Raw genomic sequence first — 26,353 nt, 5'->3', positions numbered from 1 at the left:
CAGCTTCTTGCACTAGCAGTGATACCTGATTAGCTGGCAAGTCACATGGTACTAGCTCTATTTCGAACTGCTTCTGCAGATGTACAGGTTCTTAAAGGCCACACTATATATGATAGAGTAGCTGAAGTGAGCCACCTTAACTGCCCCCACTAGGAACCTTTCCTATACAAGAAAAGAGGTAACAGGAGCTGCCTTCATGGACAACCACCACCAGCATTAGATGAACATCCAGGAAGAAGGGAAATGGGAACCTGGAAACCCATGTAGTGGCTTGGGAGAGAAAGGTTCTATCAAATTGGACATGAATGGCCCTTTAACAGAAGATACTGCATGCCCAATACTTCATAAATTAAGATCCTCTACTCTCAGAGAAAGCCATTTATGCCGTTGTGTGTGGCCCACTGTCATAAAAATAGGACATACCAAGATGAGATTTTTCAGGACATGTAGGGCTGTATATTGTTCCAAAACAAATTCTTATTCTCAACAATGTGATTTGAGCAAACCCATGCCTCCATGGTTTTATCATTCAGCCCCACTAAGATACAAGAGTTTGCCTGTATGCACATTTTCCTCTGAATAAAGGAAGCCTGCTTTAAGATGTTTTACTCATGTAAATTGATTTAAGTAGTCTCATTTTAACAGCTTGTTTTATTATATATGGCTATACAAGTTATTCTAGAAGAGCACCTATACACCATGAGTTGTTATTCCTTTCCAAGTAAAAAAGACTACCAAAACAAGACATTCCACTGCATATGCAATTACCCATGGAGAGAAAACAAAAGAATATGTATCTGGCACATGGTATTTAGTCATATTGCTAAGCACACTACATGGCTCGAAACCAACAGAGACATCTCTTGCCCTTGACGTGGCCAGTATTTTTGTTCAAGAGTTGGACTTGCATCTCATCAGCATGCAGGAAAGTGCTAGTTTCTCTCTACAGTTATCGTTTCTGGTGGACAGCCAAAGAATACTATGGTCACGTGTGGTATGACAACTTATCACTACAGACATTTTCCCTGCCTCACATGCTTAAACTCCTAAAACATTAGTTCACTGTTCAAATGCATTTGAACAAAGTAGAGACCAGCGAGAATGGGTTATGAGACAGTTACCTTTACTTATATCACTGGGATAAATCCTGGGCCCATTGTTATAACTGAAATACTGTCTTCCTATGGTCAAGATTCTAGATGTACAGTATATCCAACACTCATGGTATTAAATAATGAGCTAGAAGTTGGGCTACAAGACTAACAAGTTGTGATCACATGAGTAATTAGTAATAGACATGCAGCAGTTTTCCATATTAATACATCCAAATCAATAATTTAACAAAAATAAGGTTACCTCCAATGCTCATTTAGTTACCTTTTGAAATAGTTAGTGCTGGAGACCACTGTGACCGTAGAATATCAAGACAAATGCTGCCATTACTGTTAATATTTGGATGATAGATTCTTGTTGTGAATGCAACCTGAAGAAGAGGGGAAATTTCAGTTTAGGCTCATTGATATAGATAAACAACATGACACGAAACAGATTTTATACAAGCCACTCACCTTAGGTGGTTTGAAGGGGTAATCTGTTGGGAAGTGAATTGTCAAGAAAAATACTCCACCCTGATAGGGACTGTCATTCTGTTAAAAGAAAAGAATCATTATTAGAGGAGAATCAATTTCAAGGGTTCTTTACAGTGAGATGTAAAATTCATATACTTACTGGTCCCATTATTGTAGCTTGCCAATGGAACACTGAAAAGAGGAAAACACAAGTTACTATTATTACTAAACTTAAAGACCAAGTATTTGCAGTCATCACCAAAGCACTGGTCAGTAAATTGTATGCATATGTAAAAAACCTACTGAAGAAGGGGTAGAGTGTAGTAAGCCAAGAAATTCCTACATGAAGGCCCAAGACTCCACACTTACATGAGCTGAAATACTTAATACCATACCAGCAACACAATCCCTAGAAATCTACCTAGCCACATGCCCATCCTATAAGCCACCACACATTATGCTACAGTACAAATCTACACTGCCACACATCCAACACCACAATATCAAGGTCAAATATTCAACTACATGGGGGTAGTTCACATGATTTTAAGCTAGCTTTTAAAAACTTTTTGTACACTACAAAAGTGAATAATCTTTAGATATTTTATAAAGGAACTTTTGGGCAAGAAAAAAGCCTGACATCATACAGGCAAAAAATGAAACTTACTACACAAGTTAAACTACACAGTTAAAAATGAGTGCTTTTTGTTAACTTTCAGTTTTAATGATACAGAGGTATTAATTCTAGTATCTTGGTATCAGTAAAGGTAACACCTTAGAATACAAGATTCAGACAACTGTAATCCTCGAGTTTACTACAGCCTTTTAATTCCTACTTTGGACATGCTTGAATTTTTTAGAATACTTCTGACTTTCATAAATGTCTATTTTAAACAAGAGAAAAATATTATATATTTATATGAAGCAAATGAGCCCTAATCTTGAAACTAGACCAATTTTGGATGTGTATGTGTAGAAACGGTAGGGGAAGGCACATGCCTGCACAATGGGGCTCCACACAGGCATAAAGGTCAGCTGCATGGGTCCGTGTGCAGGATCTAGGTCTAAGTTTAAAGACAATGACCAACATGAAAAGTACAAGGAGAATATGAAAGACTGATTTCAGAGACTGTAAATTGACAGTAGATCAAAGAATTTATAATGAGTTAAGATTATGCACTTCACTAATTGGTTATATATTATGTAGAATGTCTAGAGTTACACAGGATACAAGGACTGCTAAAAAAGTCTGTGGGCCTCAACCCTTTTGGGCTCAGAACTCATTTGTAAACCTTGATGGCCAGTCACAACCTAGAGATTTCCCCAGACTGCAGAGACTTCCCCAAACTTCAAGCTTCATAAATTCATCACAAAATCATGTACTGCATTAAAGTTTATTTATGTATATACTATACTATATATTTAAGTATATATTTTCAGTCTTTATACTGGAATGAATGCTGGTATTTACATTTTGCCAAAATTCTTAGTCTGTTGTGCAGAAAAGCTTTTTAAATCAAGGTTTCCTGCTCATTGATTTAAATGAGGATTAAAATCAATTATTTAAGTTACTGATTTTAATCAAGTCACCCCAATAGGAACTGTGGGATGTTCAGCATTTTTGAGCTTCAGAACACATTTAGGAGTCTAATATTAGACATGCAATTTAGAAAGTACTGGCCCCAAGCGACTGCATGTTTGTAGGCAGAGCACTGGGAGAAGCCTCTGATTGTAAGGAAAGCCCAGGCCTTTCATTTGTTCCAAAATACAAAAATGGGAGAAGGGGTGGTTAAAGAGGAGCCTCCTACAGGGTAAGGAATGCCTTGTAAAAAAGCTCACACGCAGAAGAGGAAGCCTTCTCTCTTATGTAGATGTTCAGCAAGTGTGCAAGCAGAAGCTTTCTGCGAGCTTAACAAGGGTGTGGAGAAAAGAACTCTACCTAGTCTACTCAACTGGACTGGACACATGGTTGATTTGTTAATTCTGTCAGAGATATAGAGCCTACATTTTGCCCTTTTTGGGAACGGACTAGATTTTGCGTATATTAACTAGAACAGTGGTTCTCAACCTATTTACCATCATGGACTGCACATGCAGCTCTCTGTGTGTTATGTGGGCTGCATCCACACACTACCTGTGTGGCCTTGAGGACGTCACATGGGCTGCAGCTGTGTGCTGACTGGGCCACAAGCCAACCACGACTTGAGAACCACTGAACAGAGATAAAAAGCTTCTCAGTTAATGGAAGAGTTGCTTTCCCTCTTTGGTTTGTAGTGTTTTGGGGGCAAAATGACTACATTTCAGCAGTGAACAAAAGATGCCGATATGTAGTTTGTAGGGCACTGAGATTTTCAGGAGGAAAGATGGTATAACTATGAAAAAAATCTGATCTGCATGTTTATAAAGAACCACCGAGTTGGCAGTCTTATGATGGAGAGAGTAGTCTCTACACATTTCAGTCTGAAGCTGGCTTTCCATTATAAACCTATGTAGGTCCCAACTCCCTCTCCAATTCCAACTCTGCTAATAAAACCATTTCACCCGAAAAGTTGGCATGCATGACTATGTCATGGTAGTGGAGTGGCACTCCCATGTTACCAATCCTTTAATAACGCTATAAATAAAGCTCCAAGGAGAAGCAAACTGAACTGCAAGCATATGCTGGAGAGAGATTTCTTTTCACATTTTGCAAGAAGTAGGGAACTGAGCGCACTAACATTAGGGATGATCTTTTCTGCCAGGTCTGAGTGATCTGGAAATAGGCAAAGGTTACAGGTTCCATTTAGGTCATGTAAGGGTATTTGAATCCTGAGTTCTTTCTAACTTCACACAGTACCATCTGCTCATGTACAGTGCTGGCAGTTTCCCAGTTCACTGGACACCAGAAGTATTAGCTTGTCATTTTGATTTGGTCATCAGGGAAAACAATCTTTAATCACTCACTCTATCAAGTTTTGTTAACTTAGAACCCCAGAAGAAGTCAAACTCCTAGGATGTTAACATGCTGTTTTTAATACACATGGTGGACCCCTAGTTTTTCTTCCCCTTTTTATATAAAAAAGTGAGCATGACCCTTGATACAACAGTAGTTTGATGCTGAGATTGAGGATGTAGATTCTTTTAGCATCTATGTTTTTTGACCACAGAAAGAATGGGCCTCACATTCTTCCTCAGAAAGGATGATATGTAGTCCTCCTCAAGGCTAAAGTAGAGGTAATCGGAGTGTGCAGTTTGTATCAGACTACAACACTGCATTGTTATTAATTCTTTAGGTTTTTTTAAACTAACGTTCTTGTCACGTATCTTGTGCAAGGATTATATTATTTTATGAAGGGTTACATTTAATGTGACAACTTTAGTTCAAAGCCGCTCCTATATACATTGTAGTCCTGATGGCACCCTCTATATAAAGGCAGATAATGCATCATAAGTTCACAAACAGTTGATTTGTTATGCCTGGGTACCTTGCTGGTTTGGCTGGAACTCTGATAGCTACTCCAGTATTTCACCTGCTGCTGTAGAAGCAAGGCATATCTATCACTGTTCATACAAGACAATATGTAACAAAGGGTAAAGAGAGTTTAAGATGTCTACAGTATAGAGAGCTGCAATAATTAAGAGTGACTGGAAGATCTGCACGGTATCAGGAGGAAAATATTAAGGTGTTGGTAGTATCTGGAAGTATATATGGAATAATATCTAACATTTATTTAGGATCTTCCATTCAGTGAAACCTTTACAAGTATTTCCTGGGGCTGGCGACTCCTGTTAGTTAGGATTCCCATTTTAGAGATAAGAAAATGGAGGCCATTGCCAATATTGTCTAATGCCTTACTACTCAGGCAGTACTTACTGTCATCTCCAACAGGCCCTGCTGAACACTGCGCTGGGGGATCACGTGCCAGGTCATTCAACTCCTAAAAGAAAAAATGGATGGACAGTTGATGTTTCACTTAATCCAAAAAATCAAATCACATTTTGCCCCTCTCACAAAAGATTGACAACAGTACTTCAGCAGCACTTTTCCCTCAGTGGTGCATTCCTAAACCTCAAATGGAACTTCACAAGGGAAGAAATGGGCCTCACCAGGTAAATCAAGTTGATTTTGAAGTTTAACCAAAACCTGCACTTATGACACCAACATCCATCTTTTGTCCCCTGTAGGCAGTGCTGAACTAGCCTCCCTTTCAGCCAACATATTCATAAGACCCCATGTTCCTTTTTAGCCTTAAATTCCCTGTACTTCTGTTACCTCCCTTTAGACCAATTATTCTCAACCTGTGGCCCAATCAGCACACAGCTGCAGCCCATGTGACATCCTCAGGGCCATGCAGGTAATATATATTGTGTGGCTGCGGCCCACATAACAGAGAACTGCATATGCAGTCCACACTAGTAGACAGACTGAGAACCACTGCTTTACTGTTCCACACCCTATCCATAAATTAGGAATAGGATCTCAGATAATATAGAACCTAATCAAGTCCAAAAACTATTATCCTGTCTCAAGTTAGCTCTGTTTAGCTATTTGCTCTGATCATGAACATTTAAGAATGCCTTACTAAGTTAAAATAGAGAGCATTAAATCCCACTCTTTATGCCTGGGCATAAAAAACAAAATTAGGAACACAGCCTTAATCCACAGCAGAACTCACAAAATCAGACTTTTACACAGGGGGTAAAAAATGGCCTAGGAACAGAGAAATGCAAGTAACCTGCCTGTTTCTACTGTAGTGATCAGCAGCTATTAGTTCAGTATATGCTGAACTATGTTCAGTCCCTGCATGCTCTACAGCATTAAGGACAGTGATACCTTTTTGCTGGCCCAATCTCCTCCACTCCCATAGATTAGGGAAAGAATGTTATCTTCAGAATTTAAACGTGTTATGCATGGAGTTGCTGAGGAGCAACTTTACTTTCTTTTTTTAAGTTACAGTGTACACTAAGTGCCCAATGGTCAAATTAGGCTGAAGAATCCCTTTTTTGAAGTCTCAATCATAGGGCTTGTCTACATTTACTGCTACAGCAGCGGAGTGCTTCAGTGTAGATACTAGCTATGCCAATGGAAGGGATTCTCCCATCAGGGTGTAGATAATCTTCCTTCCTGAGAGGCAGTAGCTAGGTGAACAGAAAAATTCATCCACTGACCTAGCACTGTCTATGTGTGGACTGAGGTCATCTTAACTACACCATCCAGGGATGTGAAAAATCCACACTCTAAGTGAAGTAGTTCTGCTGACCCTAACTTTCTAGCATAGACCAGGCCTATGCTGGAGTCAGTGTTCCATGGCTCAGAACATTTCTGAAGGAATTTCAAGTTTTACATAGCTATAGAATTTTGAATTTCAGAACAAAAAAAATCAAAAAAACAAAATTCTAAAAGCTTCATGCTTTATGAAGATTTCCAAAAGTGACTGACTATATAGGTTCCAAAGGAGTAGCCATGTTAGTCTGTATACAACAAAAACAACGAGAGTCCTGTAGCACTTTAAAGACTAACAAATTTAATTTCTGCAGGCATAAGCTTTTGAGGGCTGTAACCCACTTCGTCATATGTAACTATAGAGGTTTATATTTTATGTAAGTAATCGATTATCACTGCTAACCCAAATGTTAGTAAGTTGGTCCCACTTGTTTTTCATAGCCATCTTATTCTGTACGAGAAAGTGTCTCAAACACTTCAGAATACGGGAGGTTTAAGCAGGAAACAGTGTTGCCTAGTAGACAGAACTACTGACTAGAACTCAGATGTGGGTTCTATTTCTGACTCTGCCTCTGTCCTGCTAGGTGACCTAGGGCCACTCATGCTGCCTGTGATTCAGCTTTCCCATCTGTGAAATGGGGATAGATAACTTCCTTTGTCAAGCACTACTGATGAAAGGGGCTATGAGCTAGATATTAGGTGGACTGGAGATGTGTAGTGCCAAAAGCGGTTCTTGTTATGAGTTTCCTTGTATTTACTGAACTCCTTACCTTCAAGGTGTTATAAATTAGCTATTCTGATTACAGCATTAAGGTGGTTTTGAGAATTCTAGGTTAGGGCATAGTGCTTTTAGTTAACTTTTGGCAGAATTGGTTCATTGCACAAAATACTACATAAGCAACATGAAGTTATTTGCCATTTGAAATATTACCACATTCTTCTTACTAGCCAGTAGATTATGCCTACACAGGTAACGAGATCCAGCACCCTCCACCCTCCCCCACAAACGGGGTTCACTGTGTGTGTAAGGAGAAGTCAGTCTTCCCCAGCCAGAAGGAACCCCTTGGAACTTCTGTTCCTTCTTATGCCAAAGCCTGAAGAATTCGGCACTCCCAACCTCCTACCGCTGACAGAAGTGCATCATCAGACTCTCTCCTACTGCCTTCTGGACGACAACAAGCTTGGGGAGACAGAGCTTCCTTTCCTGCTCACACCCAGATGGCCTTTCCCACTAATTCAGTTCTAACTCTGCTGTTTAGCGTTTTCCACAAACTGTACAGAATAAAAGTCATCTTCTGCTGAATATTGCTCAGGCTATAACACCCGAGAACGAGTGGAACAGAAGCATGACCCAAGGAGCATTCATATGGAATCCCAGTTTCAAGAGCCTTCTATTTGCAAGTTTCTGGCAAGTCTACAAATATTGTGGGTTTTTAATCTAATCCATACTGACACGATTAAATTTTTAGTTATAATGGAACTGAAACCAGTCACCTAATAAATCAAGAAATATTTCATTAAACAGTTCCATCAAAGTTTAGTTACACTAACCTGCTGTTTATGCACGTTTCCTCTATAAATGTCACTGGAATAGATTTCTAAAATAAATCCTTTATGGACTTAACTTCTACCTCCCATATCACAGCCAACTAGGGTAATACTCAAGCCTCAAAGAGAGGCCTTGAATCAAAATGGAAAGTTTTAGTGGTTCTTAGTAGGATTTACCCACATTAGAGTATCTATAGTTAGAGACAGTATTTGAGGGTTGACAGGAAACAGTGGTACTGAAGAGCAAGGATCAAGACAGTTAGCTGTAATGGGAGGAAAGTTTGCTGTGTAACTGCCCACAATGGATCTATAGGTAATACCATTAGAAAAGTTAAACTGAGTAAGTTTTAAAATCCCCATCTATCCCCTACCTCCTCTAGGTTGGGAGGCAATTTAATAAAGTCCACATTTAATTAAGGGTCAAATCTTTTTATTGAGGTGTGTAAGTGAAGCTTTATTTAGATTTACTTGCTATTTCATTTCTGTACTGTGACTTTGCAACACAAGAATTCTCTCTTGGGCTAGACACAGTGGACAACTAAAAGCTTTTAGATCAGATCTTGTTCTTAAGTAATCCACAGTTTAACTGCTTCCAAAATTGGATTAAGACAATCCTAAATTGTATGTACATCCCTACATAGGGACCCCCATGGATCCACTTGTGCTTGGGGCAGTGGTAGTTTGCATAGGTGATCCCTACCAGGGGTCTCCAAGTTGCAATGCTCATCAACTGAACTTGTGCCCATTCAGAAAGAGTGATGCTTCAGCCCCAATCCACCCCAGCAAAAGGACTTATGTGATAACCCAACCCCTCCCACACCAGGCAGTCTGAAAACAACTCCAGAGTCGCATGGAGCTGAGGTCCCATTCCCATCCCTCTATCTCCTTGACTGGACTGAGAGCATGGGCTCCAGCCAGCCTGAAAACAAGCAGTGGCAAGCCCACTGCCTGTCATTCTGTGCAAGAGAGGCCCTTTTATGCACCATTACAGCAGAAGAACCTATGCTTGAATGTAGTGTTGGCTGCCCTGCATCAAGCCCTATAAGCATTAGTCACTGCATCCCTCCACCACCTAATAGCAGCAGCATCACCCAGTTCTGCCCCAGCCATTTTAACTACAGAAGCAGCCCTCAAACCTCAAGTGTTTAGCTGAGAGCCTGAGCTACTCAGGCCTCCTTTACTGCAGACAGCCCTGACACAGGCACTGTGCTCTGTCCAGACCCTTAGGCTGTATGTGAAGATACCACATGACCCCAGTCCCAAAACATACAACCCTGACTATCTTACTTTCAAGTAGATAGTAACCCAAAATAAAGACTAAAGACAGATACCTTTAAAGTGATACGGGGGTCTACATCATAATAGTGTCATTATTTGAATGGAGGTAACTAAACCAAACTAAAGCTAGGACTGACAGTACTTAAAATTCCAGCTCCCCAACCATATCTTCTACCCTAAACTAGACCTCCCTCTTACCACTCTTCAACCCCCTCGCTCCATCTTAGCTATACACTTGTATTGCTGGACCCCTACTACGCATAGGATCAAGACTACTACACCTCTTTCACAGGCTACATTCCTTATGGCCTGTATGTGAAAACTCCAATAAGTCTTCTGATTCACAACCCCACTACAGGCCTAGGAACCCACTACATAGCCTCACCACTATAAAGCGGAGGCAATAAGCTCCACATACAAGCTGTAGTTTTAGCATGAAACCTGTTCACCCAATGCACTGTATAAATAAGTCACATGACTTTTCCAAACTATACTATATCATCTTGCGGAGTTGCTGTTTTGAGTTTCACTACAGCACTCATTAGGCACCATATATAAGTCTGCTGCTGTCATGCTGACTTGTGAGATTTTCTGATGTATATTTTGAATGGTAGATGAGGATACAGGGTACAGTTATGGCTGTCATTAGAAGCTGAGCTGTTACCACAGTGATGCTATTTCCCCCACCTCTAATTAAAAAGGAACTCTCACAATGAACAATGCTCTGCGTATTAGTTTCCCAAGGAAAGCCATGATTCAACAGAACAATCAAATCATATTTATGTATTATGTTAATGATGCAACTCTTACCCTAAGCTGCAAGTTCAGGTTTGGTCTACAGACCTATGTCTGTGTACACCAGACATTCCGAAGAGTTGTGTGGAATCTAATGCATAAACTCACTGAACCTGGTAGAAGTAACCAAAGTCCTTTATTTCAGGCCTTGTTTCAGGAAAAAAGTAGCAAATTTCATGAAGCACTAGAATGACAAACTTGAGGAATTAACCTCCACAAAATATTCTCTTCAGAGTTCAGGTCATATTAGCCTCAGTACGCAGCTGATTGAGTTTGAATCCTGAAGAGACTAAGATTACAAAACCTGCTGGCAAAGCAAAGGCACTAGTAATCGTTAGGTACCGGCACATTGGCAGTTTGATTTCCACTAATTTTTCCACGATTCGGCACAGCTGCATTTGCCCATGCAGTTACAATTGCATGTGAAACTAGTGTTGGGGCAGGCCCACTTCTTAAGTGTGTGCCAAAAATACGTGCACCCACCAAGTGGGCTGCCTTCTGAAAACATTGTGTACCACACTTAAAAGAACTTCCAGCAAAATTCCAGAATTTAGAATTGGTGCATCCTTTGTTTCTAGATGTCACTGACTTCTCAACTCTGAAAACGTTTGGACTTCCATGACCTAAAATTAATGTTATGTAGTCCTGAATCAAGCATGAGCTTAGCTCCTGAGATGCACAATGCACTTTACTCAGTTATGTGTCAGATGATACAAAAATCAATTGTCACCACATGACAGAGACATCCATGAGTTACAAGACCCACTAAAACACCCACAATTCCTATGCACCTTGGTCCAAATTGAATGAATCATGAAGTCTGCCATCTTGCTGACACTACTTCTAAAGCCAATTCCTGACCGAAATGGTTCTTGAGGGTTATTAGCTCTACCAGTCTACCTGCACTATGTGTAAAACACACTCAGATTAAGAATTGACTGCAATCTTGTTCAGCTTTATAATAAGACCCCTATAGCTTCCAGGAGGAATTTAGTTTCAAGTTCTGCCAGCTCACCTATAAGAGACTCCATGAACCAAGTCCTAAATTAAAGCCTCAAAGCTTCTGCAAAACAGAGTTTGATCAAGGTTAGTATTTACCTAGAATGGATAGAAAAAGACCAGACATATTCTGCAAGTTAACCCACAGTAGTACAGTCCTATCCCAAGCCGCAAAAATATAACAGTGGTGGTCCTCCTTAAACTAAGTCACAGGGTCCACCAGTTGAGCTACTAAAACCACATTAATGCCATAAGCTGTTGGCTTTGCCAGAATGCACTATTTGTAAGAGTCACGAAACAGTTATTTTTCATGGCAGTTAAAAGCTCTGCATGTGCCTAGCAGTTAATAACCATACCTACTTTTCAATGTACTTTTATATTCCATCGCTTTGCCAGCAAAGCTTTAAAGTACTACGTACTATAAACCACAGGAGATTTACAATCTGCTGTCATAGCTCATAAGTTCCATGAAACATCCCGCATGGGACATAAAGCAAGTTCTCTTTTCACCCTCATCTGTAGCTTTGTCTCACTGAATTTTAGCCCCGCAGATACAATACTTGAGTTACTGTTCACTTTAATAAGATCTATTAAACTAGTGGCTGTAGATGTTTAAAGTTATGCATCCAAAAGAACTAATTTTTCCCCCACATAGCCTTAGTAAAGAGTAGCCGCTCATTAAGGATTTAATATTAGGCAAGTGTGATGTTTAGGCAAAGTTACCGGTATGACGAATATAGAATAGTGACATTTGCCTCTACCTTAAAACTGGTCAGAGCAATTTCCAGAAAAACTTATTCTCTGGAAAGAATAGATAAGGGACCATCTGTATTACTTCTACAGAAACTATTTCATTTGCCTGGCCACACAACATTGAATATTAGTTGACAGTTTGTGGACATGTTCAGGACAAGCCCTACATTCCATAGGCTGAGGATATAACAAATATCCTATTCCCCCTGCCCCAAGTTACTCTATACCCACAGATGCCTTTGGAGCTGGATTCCAGAATGGAGGAGTGGGAGGAACAGATTACTTCCATACAGACATACTGTTCTGAGAACAAGACTTACTGCTTATAATGAGTACTGCTGCTTTGGTCAGTTTTTATATTTTATCATCTGCTTGTAAGAGTCTCAATACATGTCAAAAGTGCCCAGAGCTTTATGTAGTCTCCCTTTGGTGTGGAATTTTAATAGAACTAAAGTCTAAGTAACCAGTTAATGTTTTTACCAGTACAGACTGATCTGGTGTCAGTGTTCTGACAAGATAAAATGGTTCACCTAGTCCTTCCACTACTGTCCCACAATACATCAGTGGTCTTGTGAAGTCTCCCAAAATGCACTGCTTCTGGAGCAGAGCTGGAATTGTGGACTAAGTACCCACACGGTACTGCAAGTGAAAGTGTTTGAGTATAGTGTGAAGACAAGAAAATTTAAATTAATAAAGCATAGTGGCCACAGCGATCTGTGCTTGAGTTAGCTCAATACAATCTATTCAGTTACCAGTGGGTCTGTTCTCTGGTTATGATGGTAGCCCTGGTGCTGGCAGTTACTGTTGTCCAATTTGAATCTGAGCTGATACTTGAGCCTTTGCTTTCTTCCACATGTTGGTAAGTTATCCCCAGAGCAGAGATGCCCTAAAGCTGTTCTTAGGGTTGGATATAGGTATTATACTTTGCAAAGAAACTACATGGATTTTGATTTCTTCATATGTTTGCAGAGATTCAGACAACACAGACTATTGAGCCTCTCAGGGATAAGGAAACACTAGAATAAAAATCTTTTCCCTTAGTAAGATTCAGGCATCACTTCTATAATATCTGTTTTCAACAGGCCTAAGACCTGGTCTACACTAGAGAGTTTGTCGACAAAAGGTGACAAAAGCTGCCCTGTTTTGTCGACAAAATAAAACCATCTTGACAAAAGGCATAGGACTTTTGTCAGCAGAGATAGGGCGACAGTGTCAGTGTAGACACTATGTCCCCTTAGAGAGGTGAAGGGGCTGTCATACCTGTCAATTTCACTGCTTCGCTAGTGAAGGGGAGGCTGGAGCCCGGCTCGCAAGCTGCTTGGCTCCAGCTGCGGGTCGCAGGCAGCTGTCACCTGGCTGCGAGCCTGGGCAACCCAGGCTCCCAGCTGGGGCAAGCCATAGGCGACTGCTGCTCCGGGATGCTGGCAAGCCACCCAGGGCTTGCCAGCATCCCGGGTGCCAGCGGGGCTGCAGCCGCCTGTGACCGAGCTCATAGCTGGGCAGTTGCAGCCCTTCTGGCATTCCAGCTGCATCCCACTGTCAGCATCCCCCCCCGTCTCAGCTGCTGCCTGGGAGCTGGGAAGTCCCTGCACCCTGGCTGGGATCGGTAGTGGGCGGGGGCAGCCGGGAGCTGAGAGATGGCTCTCTCCACTCCGCCCACACACTGCCCCTTAGGTTGGTGGAAGTGATCCTGGTGAGGATGCACTCCACCGACCCAAGGAGAGCAGTGTGGACATCAGCCACCACTTGGTGGCTGAAGGTCAATATATCTTATGCTGACAAATTTCTGTAGTGTAGACATAGCCTAAGATCTTTTATGAAAGAAGTTTCCCATAAGGATTCATGAAGAAGCACGTGAGCTGGAATAAGCAAAACGTATCTTTGAACAAGACGACAAGCAAAATGGTTTCCCCTGCCTGAAGGAGTTGGAAAAAAGTGTTCCCCAGATAGTGGAGAGGAAGGAGACTCTGGATCTTCTGATTGGTTTGGGGTCCTCCAGCACACCCTCAGGTTTGTCTAAAGATCTGCCTCTTCCAACAGGGATGGAAGTGCTTTCCAAAGTTTCTAGATATGTGAGCCAGCAGACATGCAGATAAAGTCTGCTGAAATTGCCCCTTGTGTAACCTGAAGGAAGATTTTCTGCAAGAAACAGACCAACACAACCTAAGAGATCGGACTAGTATCCTTTAATTTCTCCAAGACCTCATCTATTTTAGGATTAAGTTTCTTCAAAGCACAAATCTATTACTTTGACTAGAGAATACAGAAGAACTCCAAAACCAAGTGTTTCTCCTGTGGACACCTTCTAATAGAGACCTGGCCTCTATCAGATTTCATACTAGACCCTCTAGAAGTGCCTAAACGCTTGACAGACTTCAAGCAACTTTGCTTTGTCCTCTGATATGACCTGAATCTGAGGATTCTGTTCCTGTGAACTGATCAGCGGCTTCAACTTTTGGATGACACACGTAGGTACTTCTGTAACTCCCATCCCCACAGTATTAGAATACCTCAGTCATTAGTGAGTTAGTCATCCAACCCCCCACTTCTGAGACAAAGACAAATTAGACAAATTGACTTTGCCCAAGGTCACACAGAAATTCTGTGGCAGAACTAGGCACTGAACCTTGATATCTCAAATCCCAGTTCACAGTGCCTTAATGAACATCTCCCTGCAGGACAAAGACTGATACCCCTATTTATTAACATAGTTAAGAAACTTTCATCTTATCTACCCTGTTCCACAAAGTCTATTGAACTGCTTTAGCCACTTCTCACAGCTTGTCCTCTAGTAAAGTGTGAGAGAATTAGCTATTCAAGCTTTGAGGGGGTTTTTTAAGGGAGGGTCTTCCTCCATGAAGAACTCCACTGCTTCTGCTGGACTAATTTAATGCAAAGTACTAACCTTTACTGCATTAGTCAGTGCCTGCAACATCAACACAGAAGTTACTCATCAGCACTTCAGTGCACACTGCTATTCACACCCCACAGTCCAAACTGCAAAGCAGTATAGACATGGCCTAAGTGTCAAGATATTTTAAAGGGCTAGAAACTTTTTCAATGAAAGCTTGAATTCTGTAGAAATGTGTGGCTTAGGCATTCCCACACAAAGGGATGGATTTTGCCACCACCACGCTGTTTTAAGTTAGCATTTTACTCTACTGGAATGTCTCCTATATTAGATAAAAAAGGTTATATGTAGCTTTCGTTGTTACAGTACATGTGCCATAGCCATTTTTCAAACATTGAGACACAAGTTGTCTAGGGCCAACATTAGGCTTACACAGTCATGTTACAGTATCCCATCCTTCCCCAAAATTCTTATAATTATCGTGGAACATAAAAAACCAGCATTCATGAGCAACCACCGTACCAGTACCCAATGCAAACAGATGAAAGGATCATTAAGAAAATTCAGTGTCAGTCTTCCCTCTGTTACAAGGTCTGAAACTTGTTTAGGCCTTGAGTTGTTAAAACACAAAGAAGTAAAGGTGGAGTGATTAAGCCATGCTATGACCTAACCACTTAGGTATAGACTTCAACACTGAACCAAATACCTAGTACAAATGGTGAAGTCCACACTAGCCATGCCTACTAGTGTTCTGCATGACATTCCCGCTATTGCTATAGCCAACTTCCTCTGGGTACTTCTCAGTTCCTGGCACAAAGCAGCAGAGGCAGTGGACTCTGGGAGACTGAGAAGGCCACAAGGGCATTGGGGGAGAACTGTCTGAACCACTTATTTTAGTGCTGTCCACATGGGTGCTAGAATGGTGTAGTCTGAAATGATACCAATTAAACTGGAATTTAACCCGGTTAAAAACAAAGCTAATCCAAATGGTATTTGATAGGCCTATCAGTTTAATGAACTTGTGTATACCCAGTGCTACCTTTAGCATAGCGTACCTGTAAAATCACAATTATTTTCAATATGGCAAATTACCAGCTAATGATAGTGGTATAATTCCAATGTGTACAGTCTTATTCCAGAAGAAGAGTGCCTTTTTCCAAGTTAGCTTAAGACACTTGGAAAGTTCTGCTAAAGCAACAAATTACACCAGAAAAAGGCACTCTTATCCCGCAAGTACAGATCCACATGGGGTAATTATATTGCTATAGGTAACCTGGTATAATTATGCCAATAACTTTCCCCATGTAGACAAATCTTAAGCTTACAAGCTTTTTTCAAAGTGGTATTTTTTGGTACTCAATGAGCTACTTTAATTTGATCAATGCAAAAACATTAAATGAAAGCTTCCTGAACACTTAAAAATGCCATGCAATCACAGCAGAAAAAATTAGTCTGCATGTGCAATTCAAATCTATTGCTGGGCACATCAGAGCAGAAATGGCCCCAAAGATATCCACATCAGCCACCAGTTACACATTTTATCTAATTTTTGAGTTAGAATCTAAACAAGTAATCCACAGTTGAAAACATAAAGGAAGGTTACACATATGGGGCTTGGGCTAAAAGTTCAAAATTCAGGGCTGGATCTTGTTTTGGGGAAGTGTGCTATTTGTTTGGCAATTAAGCAGAGCTGCAAAAGATTCCTAAATAGTCTACTCTGGGACAGCTATCCTTTGCAGATCTTTATTAAGTAGTATGGAGATGGCTACTTAAGAATTTCTTATAATGTTTTTCAGAGTACAAGAGAAACTGACAGTCTCCTGCAAAAAGACTAGGAGACAATCGTCTGGAGACATTTCTGGCCTACAAAGAGGTGTATTTTCCTGCAGATATGTTAAGTGACAATGTTCTGATGATACCCCTTGTAAATCAGCAGTAACATATAATAAATAGCACAATTATGACTAGCTAAATGTATTCCATTACTCAGTTTGACAACTATGGTCCCTTCACCCTCCACTAACAGACAACCTGGTAGCGTTATAAGGCAGTGGTTATCAAGCCAGGGTACACCAGCTCATTTAGGTATTTGGCTAGTTTTGCAACCGGCTTCATAAAAAGCACTAGCAATGTCAATACACACTAAAAAGTCATGCAATGACTTGTTTATACTGCTTTATATACTATATATTGAAATGTAAGTACAGTATTTATATTCCAAATGATTTTATTATATGGTAAAATGAGAACGCAAGCAATTTTTCAGTAAGTGTGCCACACTTTTTGTATTTTTATTTCTGATTTTGTAAGCAAGTAATTTTTAAGTGAGGTGAAACTTGGGGTATACAAGACAAATTTTCCGCCTTTTCAGGAGTCGAGCCACTGTTATAGAGGATTAAAAGGGAGGAATAGATTAGGAGACTTCAGTAGATACCACCGCCTACCAGATTCAAGAATCTGATACAGTGTAACTTTAGATTAGCAAATATTAAATCTGAAACTGGGCAGACAAAATGTTTATGCAGAGTAAACATCTATTAGATGTCAGTTACAAAGCTAAACTAAAGCTAAATTTCTCCCTAAAAGGTTTAAAATTCTTACTGGGTACTTTTTCCCAGTTGGAAAACGTACACACTTAATACAGCAAATAAGTGTATTTATTAATGCCACACACAAACTACACTGAAGTTAAACAAAAGCAAACTTACCCTGAAATTCAGGAAGTCCTTCTCAGGTGCATGGGGTTAGTTGGCAACTCCTACAAAAAGGAATTACCTCCAGCCTCAAAAGAAAACTCCTGAGGAGCACCTTACAAGTCCTCCATAGAGGAGATTTTTGGGGCCTTACTCAGATCCTAAAAGGATTTCTGCTCTGGGAGTGACCAAAAAAAACACACCATCTTCTTCCTCAGCATTTTTATTCCTTGTATTAGAGTCTTGTTTAACTTTACTGATCAAAATGAATTTACCACTTTTTACTCCTGTGGACTATGCAGAAACCATACAATTAAGGATTCTGTTCTGCCTCAGATATGTTACCAACTAATCTTTTTTAAGCTGGGTTTGTGTCCTTCAAGTTATAGACGAGATCTAGAAGTTTTTCTGCTTGTTTACCCTTACAAATATCAGCTACTGGGGATGCGTATTGTGAGCACTAAACCCCTAATTGAAGGCAAAGTATTCAATATTTAACAATAGTTTTCTTTAGTCAAGAAAAGTTATTGACCTAAAATGTGTCCACAACACCCAGGCGGTTGGAAGAGTCTGGCTACAATCCTTCATCGTCAGGTTTTCAGCTTTCGCTTTCTGCTCTTACGATGTCACTATTTCATTCGTCTCTCCCTCTAACCTATATTTCTCTTGTAAGAGAGACTGCAGGGGTCTTGGCAAGACACCTGCCAGGCCATCTTCGGGCCTCACAGCAACAAAGAGACGCAAAAACTGCCCCGTGCCGGGCCGCTCCAGCTCCCTCGGCTCCGACAAGCCTCTCTGCCCCGGCCACGGGAGGCGGTTCACTCCCGATCCAGAGCCCCACTCGGGGGCTGCGGGAAGCCTCTTTCCGAGCAAGCTCGCTGGCGGCCCAGCGCACATGGGCCCGCGGGGACCCGCTCGGAGCTCGCTGTAGAGCAAGGGAGCCCCTGCCAGCGAGGTTACGTAAGGGGGGGAATGGGCCGCCTCCCACCCTGACCTCCCTCACGACTAGGCCATCTCCGGCCCCGTGATCGGGGCGACGAGGGAACCCAGCCGGCGGCCCCGGCGCTGCACACGGGAGCCGGGCCCCTGAGCTCCCCGGGGGGCGAGGCCAAGACGGCCCGGCCCTTCGCAGGGCCTACAGCCCCAGGCTGTGGCCTGGGCGCGGAGACCAAAGTAGCAACCGGGAACGGGATGAAGCCGCTCTCTCCAGCGGGCTAGGCTGGGCCCCCCCTGCGCGCGACGCCCCGAGCCAGCCTGGCCCACGGGCCCTTACCTTGTGGATTCTCTTCAGCGCCATTGTGTGTGTGAGGGGCTCGGTGCGGGGAGGGGGCGCGCGGCTCGGACGGTGCGGGGGACTCGCTCGGGATTATTTCGCGGGGGGGAGGGGCGCGGCGGCGCTGCTGGGCGGGGGAGGCGGCGTGGAGAGCGGCTCGGTGCGGCGGATGGGCCTCGTTCTCTACTCCCCCAGCGGCCGCTCGGCTCTTGCTCGCTGCCGCAGCTGCTACCGCATCACTCCGCGGGGCCTTTATGCGCTGCCGCCTCCGAGGCTGTATCACTCCGCCACCATCCCAATAGTCACCACCAACGGGGCAGGCAGGCGGAGGGGCAGCAGCACCTGGTGATGGGTCCCATTCGAGCACAGGGACTATTTCCTCACTCTCCTTACACACAGAACTCTCCAGAAAGGGTCTCGGGGAAGCGGAAGGATACGAACCGAGGAGGCAGTGAAGTAACTTCTCGCGATAAGAGAAAGAAAGAAGTTCCGGTGGAGGGGCTGGCAGGGAAGAACAGATCTGGTGGTGTGCAGCTGCGCAGTACTGAGTGCTGCTGGCGGGGCTGGGAGGTGGCTCTCCACCTCTCGGTCCGGCCGGGGCCCCCCACCCCTCTATGCCCCCCCCCTCTGCCCGGCGCCCCGTGCGCGCCTCTCCGCTCCCCTCCCCCCCGCTCCCGTCTCTGCCTGGGGCTTCTCGCCCCCCTCGTCTCCAGTCTTGGCTCCTCCTCTCCTCTCGGCCGCGGTCTAGCTCCCGCTCCCTGAGCTAAAAGCTCTGCACGCTGGGTTCCTTCCCTTGACTCCCGCCAGGGCCTGTGCCCAGGGGCGCCGGTGGGCAGGGTCGGGGCACCTTGCCTACCCCCTAAGGGCTCGGAATGGTAACGTGCAGCACTGACTCTCAAGCATTGGGCCCCACTCTCCTACTTAGTGACCCCTACTGGGATCAAAAGGGGGGGTCTCTTTGAACACCATGGGGAAAGGAGCAGTTGGTGGGCTGTTGAAGTAATGGGCATCTGCACAGAGACTAGCCCTGTGAAAGTCCAGACTTTCTACTGCACAGGCAGTGCCAAAAGGACTTGAGGCCTATTTGGGTGGATGGACAGGGGGATATTCAGTTTTAGACTTAGGTGCTAAAGGCTGTAATAATTCTTGTTCTCTGTTTCCCCAGGTTGGTAGTTAACCCTGCAGTAGGGAAAAGCAGGCATATGTGGCTTCCTGCAGCTCATCACCATACATACCAGGCTGAGAAACTACCTTTTCTTCCAGACAGCATGATTTCTTGCCACTCAACCTCAAAATGTGAAAGTGTCTGCAAGAATGTTTCTTCTGTTCCCTTCTTCTCTTCTTTTCCCACCCTTCCCTTGCTTGCCCTCTTTGATGCACATTTGATGCCATGTTCATAGTGTGCCCAGGTCTTGATATTTAAAAGTAGTTTACATGAGTTGCATCCACACTCAGTTGAGTTAAAGAATATTTTGAAAAATCATGGTGTTGAGTACCTGAAGGGACAAGGTCATAGCAAAGTGTGAGCTGTTAAATACACACAGAAAGCCAGGTAGCACCCAGTTTTCTGGAAAATAATCAACCATAGTTCCACAATATTTTGGAACAGTAATTCATGTTTATTACAGTAGTGCTTAAGGATCAATGGCATTGTACAAACACAGAGTAGTAGCTCTTCAGGACAGGAATTGTCTAACAATCAAATAGACAAGACAGACGCACTGGGAGGAAAGAGGTAGGATACACAAGAGTGAACAAGGTGATGGCAACAAGTGTCATGTTCTATGATTTTTGGTGGGGGATGGGATTTTTTTTACTTAGGAGGGGATAAGTTAAATGAAAAGGAAAGGGAATTGGGTGGGGAGTGGGACAGGTCAGGAGAGAAGAAGGTTTGGCGTGAAGCTGAGATGAAGAGTGAGGGAGAGGGAGCAAATAGCCAATTAACAAGGCAAAGAAAGTCCACTCAAAAGTTTAGAAAGTCCCGTTATGGTTTAAATTACAGAATGGACAATTTGTCAACAGCAGTTTTGGAGAAGAATAGCTACCTCCAGGCATTTTCTCAGCTTTGGCATGTGTTATGTGGAAGTAAAAACAGCAATTCCAGTTATTTAACCATCCTCATAGCTGGAAATATCTAATTTTTTTTTTTAACTGATTGTGTAGCAACTCTGTGATCCCAGCACTTCCACCACTAACAGTGGAAGTCATGATCATGACTTATTTTGCATTTGAAGTATAATAATATATATATTAGTCACTATATTTGAATAAGCAAAAAAAAAATCAAATTCCTTTATTGGTCTCACCACTTAATTGCGTATGATTTCTGGTTAGAGACATGCAATCCTGTCACTACTTGCTGTAGTGGTGTGCTTCTGCAAGGGACCCACCATGGTGCTTCAGGAAGAAGACACTTCTCTTGGCAAGGATCCTCCTCCTGTGTGACAATTGCAAACCATCTGGAGACCCAAAGCTAAGGAAATGGCTCATTAGTTCAAGTGAGCTGGTAGATGAATCATTGTCATGTAATCTACTCTTGCTGACACAGAAAGCTGGGAGGGTTGGACAAAACAACCTGGAAACTTCCTTAGTCACAGGCCCCATAACACAATCCAGGTTAAATGTTCAACACCCTTTCAGGATAGGGTTTTTAACAACTACAACCCATACTCACTGGGGACCCCATCCTGAAAGAAATCTTTCCTGAAACATCCTCCCTTTTCTGGCCTTCGAACAATCCCCCCAACATCTCCAAGATCATTATCAGAAGCAAACTCCCCACAGACCGCAACACATCAACTCAAAGCAGCCCTAGACCCTGCCAGAACAACAGATGCAAAACCCGCAGACATATCTCCACAGCTACAATGATCAACACCTCCCCTTCTCCCCACAACAAACCTTTCAAGATTATGTAGTCTTACACGTGATGATCACAACATGTAGTTTACCTCCTCCAGTGCAGTAAATGTCCCAAAAACAAGTATGTGAGTGAAACCAGACAATCAGTATGCTCTCAAATGAGCTCACACTGGAAAATGATAAAAGACAAAAAACACCGTATTACCTGGAGGTGAACACTTTTCACAAAGCAATCACTATATCTGACCTACATCCTCAAATGAAACCTGCACAACACCTTCAAAAAATGAGCCTGGGAGCTTAAATTCATAATTTTGCCAGACACTAAAGCCTTGTGTACAGTAGCACTTACGCTGGCAAAACTTTTGTCGCTCGGGTGTGAAAAAATACACGTCTGAGTGACAAGTTTTGCTTACATAAGCAGTAGTGTGGAAAGTGCTACGTCGGTGGGAGATGTTCTCCCATCAATGTTGGCAGGAGAGCTCTCCCGTTGACATAATGTGACTATAAACGCACTCTTACAGTGGCGCAGCTACACTTTAAGTTGTAAGTGTAGATTACCCTTTAAAATCATAGTCTTAATAAAGAAAGTGGGTTTATGGCTCATTACAACAATCTGTAACTTGCTAATGCCCTTTTTTGTCTTATGAGTACAGGGATGTTAAAAGATCTTTTTTACCTTGAGGGGGCCCTTAGAATATGTGCTATGTGTGCTAAACTGTCCATTTAATCTTGTGTTTAGCTATGACACTCTTAATACCTTTCCCACACCTGGAGAAGAGCTCTGTGTACCTCAAAAGCTAGTCTCTCTCACTAACAGAAATCGGTCCAATAAAAGCTATTACCCACCTTGTCTTTTTAATAGCCTGGGACTGACAGAGCTACAACAACACTGCATACAACCCCCTTTATGTGAGTCAAATCAAATTCAGAACACTTGTTGAGATTATAAACTGTACAAATGGTGCACAACGTCTAAAAAGGACAGAACTCCTAGATCTCTGTCTGAACCAGATATAATACTCCAAAGATTTGTGCAGTGTTTCTCTTTCCCCTCAGTTTCAGGTGAAATTAACAGAGGTAGTAGGGGTTGCTGATGTCCTCTTAAGAAACTTCCCAAGCCTAATTATTTGTATAACTCTTAAAGACCTCAGTTAGGATAAGGACCATGTTATGGTAGGTGCCATACCAACACATAGAAAGACAGTCTGTGCCCCAAAAAGTTTACAATCTTTAGCCTGAATTCAGCACTGGGCAGGGGTGCTGGCACAATTTTTATAGTGGGGGTGTGAGAGCCATTGAACCACACTGTAAGCCCTGCATATAATGGAAACCACTTCAGCCAGGAGGTGCAGAAGCACCCCTAGTTCCAGCACCTAAGCACTGGGGTAAGCAGGGGCAGCTCTGTCAAAAGAAGTTGCTCCTCTGACCCCCAGTGCTGTTTTTATCCCTTTGTCTTTGCATCACAGCTTATGTATTACCAAAAAAGAATGAATGAGTTATAGGAAAGGACAATGTTGAGAAGTTATGGTCACTATTGTAAATGTGTAGGAAGTCAGATTTGATGGTCCCTTCTGACCTCAAAAATCTATAAACCTTGGTAGCTAGAAACTGAAATCCCTGTCCTTTGCTCTTTTTTCCTCTCTTATTATACCTATACTCTGACTTGTAGGGTTGCCCTGGAGTGCCAATTAGTTCTCTGTGTGTACATGAACATATGTCCAGATTTTTTTACAGTGAGTTCTACTTGTGCACCTAGAAATGGGCATTAGAATGGACAGGTGGCTTTTCAAGCTATGCAAAAGAAGGTGAAAATATACATCTGCCCTGTCAAAGGACTTATGGACTGATCTTGCACCCCAAAGTAATTGGGAGTCCTTCCCTAGACTTCAATGAGAACAGGATCGAGCCCTTATTCATCAACACTCATAAATGGTAGGAAGTGGAGATGATACAGAATGTTGCAAGAAAGTGGTGAGAACACCTGGGACAAATAATGACCATGGCAGAAAATGGAAATACCCCAGAAGTGTCAAACAACAGGAAAAATATTTCTGATCACTCATTTTAACTGCTAAAATGGCTCTAATGGATTAGATTATGCCTTTCAAGGCTCAGGAGGCAAAATTCCTTGATGCATAATAACTTGCATTTTTTAACCTCAAAGTGACAAGTTTTAGATAAAAGCATACCAAGCAGATCATTTTACAGCTCTGTACTATAAAGTTTATATCAAGCAAGCCATATTTTACCTGCAGCAGTAAAAAAAATTCTAATGTGTCAAACCTCAGAATTCATCAATATAGCATTGCTGTACTAAGGAGAACCAATCATTAAATTTAAGCAAATTTACTGTTTGTGAAAAGCACCAGTCTGTTTGACAGGCCTGAAGAATGAAGTTTTCTCTGCACAGAGCAGTTACAGCATATAGAGCCATAGTGCAAGAGTCTCCTGGAATGTCCTGTGTTACCTGTCAGCTCTGTGTTCTTGGGGAACCAGGGCACAAAACCCTTAATTTCTCTGGCTCACCTGAATCCCCCCAGCCTCTGCTTGAACCAGAAACCAAAAGCAATGAAAAGGCAGTGGGAGACACACCTAAACCCTTCCAAACAAGGGTGATAGGATTAAGGCAACTCCCCTAGCCTCATCTACATCAGAGATGTAAAAAGGAGGCATCCTGATTAGCACATCGAATGGAGAACAGAAGCCTCATCTACATCAAAGATGGAACAAGAATTAGCATACTGAATGGAGAACCAAACTCCAAAGCAGGAACTGCACTGAACTCTGGGACTGGCAAAGCTGGGACACACTGCATGATGGGAAATCTCTGCTCATGATGTTAATGAACCCACACCTGCTCACATCCAGCTCCGCAGTTATCAGTCTATTCTAGTTATTGATCTCCAAAACACTGAAACTGCCTGATTGCATTGTGAGCTCCCTCAGGGAACACTGCCCATAGCTAGGAATGACCAGCTCCTATTGTCCAACATAAACAAAACCACTCTGGTAGACTCCCTTGAGTCCTCATTTACCCATAAACAAACCTAGTGTTCTCCCTTGAACCATTGTTTCTTTCCTACAAAAACCCCTATCCAACTTCAAACCTGGGTTCTGATGCCTGGATCCAAATGCTGCATCAGCTCCTCTGGAACTTCCCCTTTTCCTGACTGATCATGGTGGGGGCTCTGCCTGTCTCAAGCACTCCGGACCCTAAGCTGAACAGCCTGTCTCCTGGGAACCTTTGAGCTGCCTGGAGTGGTGAGACACCCCCCCCCCCCCCCCCACCACTTTCCTCCAACACTCTCTCTCAGTCCAGGTATAACTTTCTACTTTTGTAATCAAACCTGGGATAGCTTTCTCCAATACCCCAATTGTAATGGTGTAGTATTGTAAGTGTTTGATTGTTTTTCTCTCCTTGTATGGTATTACTATTAGCATCATAAGTTTTATATACCTGGCAATAAACTAACTCTTATAATCACGCTGGTTACCAGGTTCTCTCTCCAAACATCATTTACTCTTTTATGTTCTTGGCTTCCCTATCTTGCTCTGCAGCAATGCTTCTTTTACCTAAGCCAAAGATCCCTAGAGTGCCCAAAAATCCCATGGGGTTTGCTCATCAAGGGGGTTACTACTAGAACAATTGTAGAGTGGTGAGGGGCAACTGAGAAGTGCTGCTCTGCCTAGCCTGTGGAGTCCAGGAGCATATAACGGTGGCAGCTGAAAGTCCTATTTGCAACCCAGCCTGCTCAGAAGTGGGCTCTAATCTGGTGTGGTACAAAGGGGCATATAAGGGGGGCCGCTGAAAATGCTGTATCACCCAGCCTGCTGAGTTCAGGGACATATAAGGGGTCAGCTGAGAATGCTGAAAGCCCGGTCCACTCAGATGCACTCGGTTAATCTGGAATGTGTGTGTGTATATATGTGGGGGGTTTATTTGAATCTGGGGCTGGAGGAACCCAGCCCTGAAACCCGTAGGTCGTGCAGGATAGCTCCATTGGGAGAGGACTTGTAGCCATATGAATACACAAGTAACACAAGCACTACATTAACAGAATCACACCTCCCCTTCCAGGAAGGTAACCCTAATAAATGAGCATACCCCAAGGCAACGGGCAAGTCTGGTAACACCTGCCAGCACTCAACTGTGCCTTGAAGATTACCACTTTTAGGGGTGAAAGGGAAGTTCAGTTTTCCATTCAGTTGCTGGCCTCTCCATCCAGAGCCCCAATAACAGTGAAGATTAGTGGTAGCAGTAGTTTGGGATAGATGCACACACACAACATGTGCATCTCATGTAGGCTTTCAAAGTCATCAGATAGTAACTTTTGATCGCTACCAATCAGGGATGGAGTCAAACCAGCAACCACGAGCTGAAAGATTCTGTGTCTTTTTACCAATCCTCTGAGCCATAGAATCTCTTCCTATTTGCATAGCTACACTATCAAGACCTGAATGAATGATTATCATGAGTGAGATCAGTAACAAAAGAGCAACCTCCTTTCTATGCTGGACTAACTAGAA

General features: G+C 42.7%; 1 protein-coding gene and 1 long non-coding RNA gene across 4 annotated transcripts in view; one reads left to right on the top strand and one right to left on the bottom strand.

The window, feature by feature from the left end:
* The window catches only part of UBE2D2 (ubiquitin conjugating enzyme E2 D2), a 46,959-nt gene extending 27,640 nt beyond the window's left edge, over positions 1 to 19,319 (bottom strand). Inside the window, exons 1-5 of one of the 3 annotated variants that reach the window (XM_067566815.1) lie at positions 18,962 to 19,319; positions 5,422 to 5,485; positions 1,729 to 1,760; positions 1,569 to 1,646; positions 1,378 to 1,483 (exon numbers count right to left, since the gene is read on the bottom strand). In XM_067566815.1, the coding sequence (XP_067422916.1) occupies positions 1,378 to 1,483; positions 1,569 to 1,646; positions 1,729 to 1,760; positions 5,422 to 5,485; positions 18,962 to 18,985 (304 nt within the window). In that variant the 5' untranslated portion in view covers positions 18,986 to 19,319. The remainder of the gene's footprint in view (positions 1 to 1,377; positions 1,484 to 1,568; positions 1,647 to 1,728; positions 1,761 to 5,421; positions 5,486 to 18,961) is intronic. The other 2 variants (XM_067566817.1, XM_067566816.1) reach the window with 2 other exon arrangements.
* Positions 19,320 to 19,440: 121 nt separating this feature from the next.
* LOC137165191 (uncharacterized) lies at positions 19,441 to 20,483 on the top strand. The gene is made up of 2 exons (XR_010923298.1): positions 19,441 to 19,487; positions 20,127 to 20,483. It is a non-coding gene; the product is annotated as an uncharacterized lncRNA (long non-coding RNA).
* Positions 20,484 to 26,353: the final 5,870 nt, after the last annotated feature.

This window comes from Emydura macquarii, unplaced genomic scaffold, assembly GCF_026122565.2.
Source record: "Emydura macquarii macquarii isolate MOO-44397 ecotype Brisbane River unplaced genomic scaffold, CSIRO-AGI_Emac_v2 contig_2768, whole genome shotgun sequence".
Taxonomy (NCBI): domain Eukaryota; kingdom Metazoa; phylum Chordata; order Testudines; family Chelidae; genus Emydura; species Emydura macquarii.
The sequence above is the reverse complement of the archived record's forward strand: the minus strand, read 5'-3'. Positions and strand labels throughout refer to the sequence as shown.